The following is a 12,499-nucleotide window of genomic DNA, read 5'->3' as shown; positions in this document are numbered from 1 at the left end:
AGACATCAAATCATTGTTAACGGCACATTTCTATTAACTTCTTATTCTAGTTTTACGATAACAAAGACTTAAAAGTACAGCTGACCTCCGAAAAGAAAGATACTTTGGCTTGTACTTGACGTTAGTTTGTGGCAGTGCATACATGAATTGAATCATGCACAAGCCAAATAATTCTGAGAAAGTGCACAAGGCTTCCAGTAAAGTAGTTCTCTTTCTTTTAAAGCGAAGTTTGTTACGAAATAATGTGCATGTTGCTGTTTCAGGTAGTTAATACTTCTAACTAGTAACTATGGATAGGTTATTGGTTAAACAAAAATAAAAATGAATAGGTTATTGGGAATTTATCAAATGTTTAACGGCAAAGAAAGAGAAAAAATATGATCATGGCTCATGAGAAATGCAAGGACATGACTGTCGGGTTAGTTCAAATTGGACAAACATTATTTACCACAAAAAAACAATAGCCGGACCAACGTTAGCCGGCACAATCTCTCTTCTAGGAAGCATTTCGGCCAATCAACAACAAAAAGAAGATACCAATGTGGTTATTTGATTTTCTTGGACTATACGTACTATATTACTATTATTTATGCAGCAAAATAATGCACTTGGTACACTACCTTGCTCTCCAAATTCCTCTCCCTACAGTACATTTGTCCAAGTTAATTTTGACTTATCAGATCTGCTGGCATCGTGTGAAACTTACAACAAAACTTATCGTCCCTGAAAAGTATACTATCCTTTGGAAGTTTCACTATAAGTTTCATTATAATAACAAGAATAATAGAATATAGTTGACTTTCCTAACACCGTGAGTCAAGAGAAGATGTTTATCAAACTCACGAGTTAATTCACTAACTCTTACAAGTTTACTTATCTTCTACGAGTTGACTCGTGTGTAAATTTTCTTCTTAGTAGACTTTGAATAAACTCTAAGTAAATTCAGTAGATTCTTGAGTTTATCACCAAGTCAATGAGTTAACATGTTAAAAAAATTAGACTGAAATGTAAGTTGTGTTGGGTTATTTTATGTTTATTTAGTACTCAACATACCTTCATGTGTCGATTTCAAATAAAAAAAATTTCACATTTAATAACATCAAATCCTTGTTCTCTAATAACATCAAACCTTCGACAACAGTTATCTATAACTTAACATTTGCTAGTTATTATCTAGTAGTGATGTATTACTAGACTTAGTTATTTAAGTATTGTGAAATTTATAATTTATTATTTTATTTTATTATATTGTTAAAACGTTTAATTGGTATGTCATTTATAAATATTTTGTTATTATCACGAGTTTACATAAACTCTCGAGTTTGATAAGGTACAAGAGAATGCTAACATAGTTCTATTCTATGCTCCAACTTTGGTTGACACTAATACTTACATGCATTTTTTTTTGTTTTTGTTTCTGGCACTGCAGATGGCCCACTTCATTCATCATATATTTACATTCATATGTGGCTACGCAGTTGGGTTTAAAAGATCATGGAAAGTCTCTCTGGTGGTATTCTCAGTCACTCCATTGACTATGTTCTGTGGAATGGCTTACAAAGCACTTTATGGTGGCCTAACAGCAAAAGAGGAAGTAAGATATAAAAACACAGGCACTTTTTGATGTTTTATGTCTTAACATTTTGTTCATTCGATTTTTTTATTTATTTTGGATAAAGGCTTCTTATACGAAAGCTGGTAGCATTGCGGAACAGGGCATCGGTTCAATTAGGACAGTGTTTTCATTTGTTGCAGAAAGGCAATTGACTGGAAAATATGCTGAGCTACTGCAAAAATCAGCTCCAATAGGGGACAGAGTTGGTTTTGCTAAAGGTATTGGCATGGGTGTGATCTACTTAATAATGTATTCAACATGGGCATTGGCTTTCTGGTATGGCTCTATATTAATTGCCAGCAATGAACTTGATGGAGGTTCTGCTATTGCTTGTTTCTTTGGTGTCAATGTAGGGGGAAGGTGTGGCTTCTTCTCTCTTTAACTAAGTACAATATACACTTGATTTGGAAACCAATACATTTAACTATACTTTTTATACAAAGAAATGATTCTTCAAGTAGTTTGTTAAGGACTACATGGACTTCCTTTGTTTAACTAAAGTTTATGAGTAAACAATATATGACTGTGTAAAGAGGTTTTATATTGTTATCCAATTACAACTCATCCTGTACTATAAGTTTGTTGGCTTTTACAACAATTACCTTAAAAGTCATAGCAATGATGATTTTTGATTGATTTATGGTGTAAATATTTTACACTGATATGCAAATTAAACTCACTTTCTTTAACTATTTTTTTTAATTGACAGAGGGTTGGCACTGACACTTTCATATTTTGCACAATTTGCTCAAGGGACTGTTGCAGCTAGCCGTGTATTCTATATCATAGAGAGAATCCCTGAGATTGATTCCTATAGCCCTGAGGGAAGGAAGCTTTCTGGTGTTCGTGGAAGGATTGAGTTAAAAAGTGTTAGTTTTGCATACCCATCTCGTCCTGATTCTCTTATATTTGATTCCCTTAACTTGGTATTACCATCTTCAAAAACTTTGGCAGTGGTTGGTGCCAGTGGTGGGGGAAAGTCCACTATCTTTGCTCTCATAGAGAGGCTTTATGACCCTATTGAAGGTAAACAAAACTATATGATGATTTGCAAAAGATCTTGTGAAAGATAAGGAAAGTTAATTGTACTAACTTTGTTGAATTTCAATATCTTTGTAGGGATTATTACCTTGGATGGTCATGATTTGAGGACATTGCAAGTAAAGTGGCTAAGTGCTCTTTGCCACATCTATTCTGGACTGCGAGTGGACAACTACTCTTATGCCAAAGCTAGTAACATGCTTCTGGTGCAGTCTCAAACATAAGGACGGTTACCACATTTTCTGCTCAGGAGCAGATAGTTAAGTCCTTTGAAAGAACCCTGTCAGAACCTAGGAGAAAATCATTAAGTTCACAACTTCAAGGTCTTATGTTTGGGTTGTTTCAAGGTTCCATGTATGGAGCATACACATTAACTCTTTCGTTTGGTGCATACCTTGTAGAACACGGCAAGGCAAAACTTGGAGAAGTGTTTAAGATCTTTCTAAATTTTCTGTGGAACAACTTGCTGGCTTGGCACCAGATACTTCTATGGCGGCTACAGCAATTCCTGCAGTTCAAGATATCATAAAACGTAGGCCACTGATTGGCAATGATAGAACAGAAGGTAGGATAGTAGACAGATCGAAACCGTTCAACATAGAATTCAAGATGGTGACATTTGCATACCCATCTAGGCCAGAAGTGACTGTGTTGAGGATTTCTGTTTAAAGGTCAAAGGTGGAAGCACAGTGGCCTTGGTGGGACCAAGTGGATCAGGGAAGTCAACAGTCATATGGTTGACCCAGAGGTTCTATGATCCTGATCATGGAAAGGTGATGATGAGTGGTATAGATTTGAGGGAGATTGATGTGAAGTGGTTGAGGAGGCAAATAGCTTTGGTGGGTCAAGAACCTGCATTGTTTGCTGGGAGCATAAGGGAAAATATAGCATTTGGGGACCCAAATGCTTCATGGACTGAAATTGAAGAGGCTGCAAAGGAGGCTTACATCCACAAGTTCATCAGTGGCCTTCCTCAAGGATATGAAACTCAGGTAATAATTCTATGCAGAGGTAGAGTTTTCTGATGCTAGTAATACACTCTCTAACACATTTCTTCTAATGTATTTTTTACTATAGGTTAATATAGTGAAAATCATTAAATAAGTGAGACCTAACAAATTTAGTAATTTTCACAAATTTCAGCCAATAATTAAAAAATGTGTCCAAAAGAGAGTATTGCTCTAAATCATAATTTGTTATGCTGCATCACTTATTACTCAATATTTATTATGTACTCGTTGAATTGTATTAGTAGCTTTACTCTAAATCATAAGTTCATACTAAAGTTCCGCCAAAAAAATAGTCCATACTAATTTATGCTGCATCACTTTTTTACATGATTTTTCCAACACCTTTTCCTATTAGCAAAGCATATGATTTATTTTTTTAACAGTAGGTTGGTGAAAGCGGGGTCCAGTTATCAGGTGGCCAGAAACAAAGAATTGCTATAGCCAGGGCCATATTGAAGAAATCAAGGGTGCTTTTGCTTGATGAAGCAAGCAGTGCCTTGGACTTAGAATCAGAGTAGCACATCCAAGAAGCCCTTCAGAAGGTTACCAAAGAGGCAACAACCATAATAGTTGCTCACCGTCTTTCCACAATCAGAGAAGCTGATAAGATCGCAGTTATGAGAGATGGGGAAGTGGTGGAGTATGGGAGCCATGACAAGCTCATGGCTTCAGGTCAAAATGGCTTGTATGCTAGCCTAGTTCGAGCTGAGACTGAAGCCAATGCCTTTTCTTGATCCTAATAATATGAGCCTGTAACATTATTGTCAATATATATAGCAAGTCTGACACAACACAATGGCCCAATGGCCAAAATCAATCGGATAAAAGTAGAAAAGAAAGAACCACTTTAATTGGTTTGGGCTGTTTTGAAGAGTGGATCGTGCAACAATTTATTCTATGGATCAGCTTTCTTCTTTTTCAAATAAACAAAAAAAAAAATGTACCATGTGCCACTTGATTATGTAAATTTCAAAAGAAAATACCTAAAAGTCTTTATTTACTTTCTTTTATAGCACTCTTTATTGATTATGGTAAAATAATGACAATGCACATGCAATTATGCATGCTCAATATGGAGGGGGCTAATAATGATGCAAGTGAGGCCACGCAATAAATGGGCATGAGCGTATTCTTAACTCTTTCAGTGGTTACATTGCCTCTAACTAAAAACGACATATGACCAGATTGAGCCCCACCAACATCATGTAGTCTATAATATCCATTAAATTGCTAACCAGGTTAGCAGGCATAATTCTTTGGTAAAGAAGCTAATTTATCATTTCATGTCTCACAAAAAGTGCATCATATTTCCCACGCTAAAGTGTGTTGTTGTTACATGATTTTCAAGCCAAGAGAATTTGATGTTAACGTGCCTGCAATAAAAGGTATTTATATAATCTTGGTTAAGCCACAGGAAAAGCAATCAGAAGCATTCTATTTCCGAAGCCTACTAGTTGTCCTTTGTCCTTTCTGGGTTTGCAGAATTTCTTACAACCCTGTATCAAACAAGGCATCTTTGATTCTTCTCTCTCACACTTCTTTTGGCACTTCATGCTTCAACTCTGACTTAGGTAACATAATATATGTACATATGCAAACACATACATACATATTCACATGCAAACAAACACACATGTATATTAAACTCTTTTTTCCCCAATGTTTTGCTGTGTACTTTTTATTTTATTAGTGAGGTGAAATCTTGATGCTTAATTTTCTTGTTTTGAATATCACATGATAAGATTGACAATTTCAGTTAGCTACATCTTTGCAACAGTATTTGGACGTTTAAGAGAGTTAGAAAACTAAAATTGGCTGGATTTGTCTACTTAAATAATAGGCTTACAACCCATATAAAAAATGAGTCAATTTGCACAGAATTATAGAAGTGTCTACCAAAATGTATTAATTTTATTTGATATGCAGCTCCTTGCCTTCAATATACCAGACATGCAATTTTATTGAGCCCTGAATAATATAATCCATAAGACAGAAGAAAGTGAAGAGGCATGGCATCCCTCATTCCTGGAGTTCTACTGAAGCTTCTCCAAAGTATGGATTCTGATGTGAAAGTTAATGGGGAATATAGATCAGTCCTTCTGCAAGTGATCAGCATTGTGCCTGCAATAACCGGGTCTGAATTATGGCCTAACCAAGGTTTCTTCTTGAAAGTCTCTGACTCTTCTCATTCAACTTATGTCTCACTCTCAAAGGAAGACAACGAGCTTATCTTGAATAACAAGTTGCAGCTTGGTCAATTCTTTTATGTGGACAGGATAGAGGCTGGAACACCAGTCCCTATTCTTGTTGATGTTAGACCGGTCCCTGGCCGGCACCCTTTTATTGGAAATCCTAAGGATTTAATGCAACTGTTAGAGCCATCAGAGGGTCCAGTGCAATCTGATCATAATCATAGAGTTAATCGCTCGAAATCCATGAATTCAACAAAATCCAAAGAGAGCAAAAGTCCAAGGCAGAAGATTGTTATTAAAGAGGAAAAAGCTGCCGTTGCATCCAGGTACATGCGAGGTGTTAGAAGTCCAACCTCAAATGTGAATGTGCAAGATGCTAATGAAGAAAGAAAAGGAAATGATTTTGAGAATGGTGTAGATAGTAAGAAGGTGGCATCTGCAAAAGTAAAACTTAAGAAATTACAGGTCAGGTATGATTCTTATCTTGGATTTGCATTTTTTAAGTCTCAAGAATTTATGGTTTTAGAATTTGGCCTTTATATAGTTATAGTGTGGTCTGGATTTAAAAGCAGCATGGCAACAACTATAACTGGCCCCTAGAATGAAAATTATAAAGAATTTAAATAAACAGAATAACAGATGACTTTTATAACCAGTTGAATAAATTATTTGACCAAATACTATACTTGTTTTAACCAATAACTTACCTATTGTTAGCCGCTTAACTACCTATACCTAGTTGCAACAATGTCATAAACCTTGTTCATTATAAGCAGATTTCTAGTTAAATAAGTTTGACATGTTTTTTGGTGAATAAATAAGTTTGACATTTATAATGGAAAGTGATGTACAGTGTGTCTCTAGCATTGCTCTCACAAGTAAGATTTTTCTCCAACAATGATTAAATAAGTCAAAGCTGCGGAAGTACACATTACCATAAAGGGAATATTCAGTTAGACAAAAATGTAGTGTGACATAACAAACATATGAAGAATGAGGATAGAAAAAGTAATTCCATTATCTTTATTTTTTGTTTGCCCTGGAACTGAAAACAATTCAGCTGCAAAGTTCAATGCTGAATTGTATACTATGCTAAATAGGTAATAATGAAAATTAAGATATTGATAATGATTGGTTTTAGCATCACAGACACTCTCAGTGAATACAACTCGTAGTCTACAACTTGAAATACCTTCACCAAGGCAAAGGGTTGCTCAATCTAACATCCAGGAGAATGTCATGTCACCTAAGCGCATATCTGCCAAACGTAATTCTACTAAACAGGAAACTACAAACTTGAATGTTTTGTCCAGCAGTGAAGATAAAAGCTATAGCACAGAGGCAATTCCATGGTCCTCTTTGCCAGCCAGCCTTCTGAGGCCTGGAAAGGTGCATTGCAATTTTCTCTCTCCCTCTCTGAATGATAAATATTATTATCAGCATGCTAACTAACATCCCTATGTTGAACAAATTAAATCAAATTTCATCTCATATGTCTTGTTTAGTAATGCAATGCTATCTCAGTCGTTAAATGAATTTTTGTTAACAATCATACAAATTTCCACATTTTACTAGGAATTGCTTAGAAGGAAACATCTAGCCTCACAGGTTGCTGTTGAAGCTCAAAGAGAAGTTACTGCTACTGCAGTCCTTGTCAAGTTTTTGAGGTATCTTTTAAACTTTCGGTCTTAATTTTAGCACATTACTTACTCAAAATTTAGCTACTTAAGGAATTAAAAAATTGGTTGCCATATTTACTGATATATGTTGATACCTTGGGATCACCCAAAAATTATAAAGATAGTGGTATTAGACTTTTGCTGACCTTTGGCCCTACATGGCACTATGCCTTCTCAGCAAAGGTAATATAGACAACTCAGCAAAATCTAACACAAACATAATTTTGGCAAATAAGTCAAACTGATTTGTAATTTTCTTTTTATGTAGGAACTAGAATATAATTTTTTATAGGGATTAAATTTTAAAAAAATGGTGTCAAATACAATGCCTCTTTCTTTTTCAGTATGTTTGCCAACATCTGCGCTTCAGCTGCATCAGAGAACCCTCATGGCACACTGAATAAGTTTTTTTCCTTCCAAGAACTCATGGACCAGTCAAATTTTACAAGTACAACTCCACACAAAGATAAATCACTTCAACTATATAAATTTTCTTCTCCTACAGAAACAGACAAAACTGACAAGAAATCAGATTTAGTGCCCGGTAAAAGTTCATCAAAGTCTCCAAAATACTCACCTGAATTATCCGAGGCTGAGAAACAAGAATGGGTAACAGGAAATGGTCTAAAAGAGATAAATGAGCTGAGAGAAGCCCTTTTGATTGAAACAAGATCATGGTTTTTGAAATACTTGGAAAAAACATTGGATGTCTGGTTTTCCACAAGCTCCCGAGACAAGAGGGGGAAGATGAGTAAGGACAGTGCAGGGAGGCAAATGGAACATGCCAATAATATAGCTCTCACCTTGTCACACCTTAAGCAAGCAAATGAATGGTTGGAAAAACTGAGAAGCACTTCAAACTTGGAAAATGATGAGCTGGTGGAAACTGTTGACAGATTGAAGCAAAAAGTTTATTCTTGTTTGCTTCTACATGTTGACTCTGCTGCATTTGCTTTGGAAAACCGAGCTTGATTCTAGGACAGTGATATGTTTTAAAGCAATATATTCTATTTAATGTTGTTTATAAGTTAAATTATCTTATTTGGTTGAACCAGGCATGGCTAATGGAAGCTTGGCCGGCTGCTATTCAAAATGTAATGTGATATCATATCATATATGGCCAATGGAAGCTTGGCCGGCTGCTATTCAAAATGTAATGTGATATCATATCATATATGTATACCATCTGTGGCAAGAATAAGAAAGACTATATTGAAGTTAATATCAATTTGCCTTATAATGACAAGAAATAACAGGCGTTCAAATAAAGCCTAGTTGTTACATGATTTACTGATTGACACACCTTGTAAGATGAAATCAGCTACTTGGATCATACAATGTTATTAGACTTGGTTAAAAATCAAAGTTTCAGCGAGGTTATTTACCAGAAATCCCTCTTGACAACTTCCTCTCAAGTGTTCTCTTGGCCTCTTTCTCCTCTTCACATGATTAAAACCCATACAATCTACTTTTTTTTTACTAGTGACAATGTTTGAATTAAAAGTGGGAATCCAGAAATCAAACAACATTTGCTTCCAATTGGAATCTTAATGCATGCACACATAGCAATTGGAAAATATTACCTTGTGGCTGACAAATTGATTTATATAGAAACATGTTATGTACTTCTAGCAATAGATATTTGGGTAAGAGAAAGAAACCATGCTGGAGAAGTAGGACACAAGCTCAAAACTTACATAAATCAAGCATGTGCCCTGCTTCTCCAGCGTGGTTCGGCCTCCCTCATTCTTTTATTCTATGAGCAGTGGCTTAGAGAGTTGATCTGAGAATATAGAAACATGTTATGTACTTTGATAGATATTTGCATGATAATGTGACACACAAGTTTATGTTGGATTTTATAAACAGAAGAGGTAATGATTTTATAAAGTTGAGTTTGTCATGACTTGTATATATATTATTATGTTGGTTGATAACCATTTTCTTGATGACGAGGGTGGTTCAACTTGTAGTTTTCTTATATTTAAAAAAAAGTTTATATTATATCTCACGCTAATCATCACAGTTTAGTTCATTCGTTGTTGAAGTTTGGCAGCCAAATAAGAGTTTTTTGAGCGCTTATTTAGTTGAAAGGAAAAAGTCAGATGTACCAAATGCCAGCAAAAATTAGCCTCCCTACAGTGTGACAGACCTACCCACTAACGCCTTACAACAGATGAATTCTCAATTACACATTTTATTTTATGGCTGACTAATAATATACATGAAAATTAAGAAATAAAAACCTTCAACTGAATAATATACATGAATGTTAAAAAATAAAAACCTTTAATCAGATTTTGTTAACAAATAAAACTGAAAGAACACAGAAAATCACTGCATCGTCTTTACTATCTGGTAGTTGTAACTGAAACTTACAAAAGGGAAGAAAAAATTGGTCATTTGCATGCAAAGTTTAATATCTACAGCCGCACCTGTCTTTTTTGTGAACGAAGAAAACTTAAATACAAAATTTTAATACAAAATTTTTAAAAACATTTTTATTATAAGTATTAGATTTTTTTCTTCTAATAAAAATTAAATAAATTTTTTTTAAAAACATTTATACTATATTCTCTAGATGTGAAGATTTTAATCATATATTCTTTTTATTACTATTTTAATTATGTATTTTTATTCATTAAATATTTATAAAAGTATTTTGTGTTAATAGAAAGAATATGTTTATAGAAGTATTTGTTATATTAAAAAATACTTTTATAATGGAAACGATATATATAAAGGAATTAAACGGTAAATAATATGAGAATAATTAATACTATTAATTAATATTTATATAAATGCTAATATATTAATTATACTTTTGGTTTTGTTAAAGTGTATGAATTTTATTATAAGTAGTAAAGACTAAAACGAAAAATTGAGTGTGTCGAGTTACAGGAAATTTGTTTGTACTTGCGTTGAAAAATACTCAATTTGTAAATAAGAGAAGATGAAGTAAAATAGAAATAAGAAGAAAGAAAGAAATTAAATTTAAAAAGGCAAGAATAATAAAATAAACAAGAGAATAAAAATGATTTAAGGATGTAATTATCCTGGGGACTAGCATCTCCAACTATCCTTGATCCAATATTAATGTTTTATCTATTAACTGCTTTCTCAATTTTTACCCATGTTTGCTAATATGTTCAAGAGTGATCCTTCATGATGAAGAGTCTAACTTATGTATTGTCTCCCAAATCTATTTGCAAAGATTAAATCATAAACCACATTAAGTATGAAGATGTATGCAGAGGCATAACAAAGTCACTTTATCCTTAGTAATGTAATGTTGAGATGTTATTTTTCAATTTTTTAGACATTACCATTTTCCAATGTATAATCCCTAAAAACATATGCATGAATGGCCAAATCACATAGAGATGGAGAGAAGAAAGAGACAATAAAAATTAAAATTGCAATAATAGATAAGAAAAACATTTACATTACAAGCGCATTGGCTGCTAGTAAGAAAAGGAAAAATGACTAAGAAGGAGAGTTTCCCCCAAGAGAAAGACCCAGACTTTGGATAGCTTTAAGACTCGGTGTGTCTTTTACTTCTGCTTTCTCCTCCTTATATAGACACCAAATAACTTAATTTTCACACTGACTTCGTACTTAATGTGGACTTTCGCACTAAGCGTGTGTTTGGGCTTTGTGTTGGATTTTTTCGTGCGCTAAGCGAGCTGTCCATTTTTTTTAAATTTTTCTTCAATGTTTTGTCTTCCATTCTTTGCCTCAAATTTTCTTCAAAGCACTTGAATTCTTCTTTTCTTGACTTCTACTAATAGAAAATAGCAAAAATATTAGTTTTTTCATTATTTCATTAAAAGCAATAATAAAATAAAGAAATTACACTCATTTATTAGTCAAAATTAACTATCAAATTAGTTTATATTTCGTAGTTATCAGATTTCTCTATTTGGAAAATTTTGATATTTCAATTTTAAATTGCTTGATTTTGATCTCTCATAATTTTAAATGATACTTTTGGCTTGTCCTTTAACTAAAATATTCTATAAACTTGGTACATATGTTTAACTTTGTGCTTTTTTGTCACCTTGCATGACTAACTCCGATCAAAAATTGATTGATCAGTTTTATTGAGATACTTTCTGACGATCATTTTTTTTTATCTATAAAACTAAAATTCAAAATTTTAGTTAAGCATTAATTAGCTTAATTTCACTCTGATCAATATCATATAGACCAACTCTATCCTTTTGCATAGGAAGTTGTCTTATCACTCTAGTTGTAGCCTTTTGTCTTTTTAGCTAGGTTGGAGAGTTGGACCACTTGGTAAATTCTTCCTTTTTAATTTGTTTCTTCAAACACTTAATGAAAATTCAAGCTTGTTGCATTCACCATTTTACTGATATAAATTTGAGATTCTTCGAGATCTTTTAAAACATGTTTGTTACAACTTTTTTCATAGAAAGACAGTTTTTTTTATTATTAAAAAACACTTTTAAGAAAACATCTATATAAAATTAAAATTACTCTTTTTATTTTACTCTACTAGCAATTCATTAGTTTGAATGAAATTGAGTTTAGTCGGAAAAGAATGTCATTAAAAGGAAAAATTCTACTAAAAATAGTTAGTAAAATTTTTTGACAAAAAATAATTATCAATTAAGTTGATAAATACCCCCACACCAATAACATAGTTAAAAAAATATTAAATTTTTATCAATATAAGTTATACATAAAAAGGAATAGTATCTCATTAAATCATGAATCTATTAATGTTTTTATAAATATATTAATAGTATATTCTTCAAATGTTAAAATTTTAATTATATATTAATTATATTAACGATTTAATTAATTTTTTTATTCTTTCTACTCATATTATTTCTAACATTTATAAATTATTAATTGATATTTTGTTAAAAAAATTATCAATGGAAATAATATATTAAAGGAATGGTATGTAATTAAAATATCATTCTATTAATGCCT

At 32.9% G+C, this 12,499-nt stretch overlaps 1 protein-coding gene and 1 pseudogene across 1 annotated transcript; both read left to right on the top strand.

Moving 5' to 3' along the window:
- The first annotated feature begins 1,429 nt into the window (after positions 1-1,429).
- On the top strand, positions 1,430-4,427 carry LOC100812422 (ABC transporter B family member 19-like; annotated as a pseudogene).
- A 501-nt stretch (positions 4,428-4,928) lies between these two features.
- Positions 4,929-8,654, top strand: LOC100811877 (uncharacterized). The gene is made up of 5 exons (XM_003529797.5): positions 4,929-5,237; positions 5,593-6,323; positions 7,008-7,247; positions 7,434-7,525; positions 7,882-8,654. Exons 2-5 carry the CDS (start codon positions 5,676-5,678, stop codon positions 8,507-8,509), a joined length of 1,608 nt encoding a protein of 535 aa, XP_003529845.1. The 5' UTR covers positions 4,929-5,237; positions 5,593-5,675; the 3' UTR covers positions 8,510-8,654.
- Positions 8,655-12,499: the final 3,845 nt, after the last annotated feature.

This window comes from Glycine max, chromosome 7 (assembly GCF_000004515.6).
Source record: "Glycine max cultivar Williams 82 chromosome 7, Glycine_max_v4.0, whole genome shotgun sequence".
NCBI lineage: Eukaryota > Viridiplantae > Streptophyta > Magnoliopsida > Fabales > Fabaceae > Glycine > Glycine max.
The sequence above is the reverse complement of the archived record's forward strand: the minus strand, read 5'-3'. Positions and strand labels throughout refer to the sequence as shown.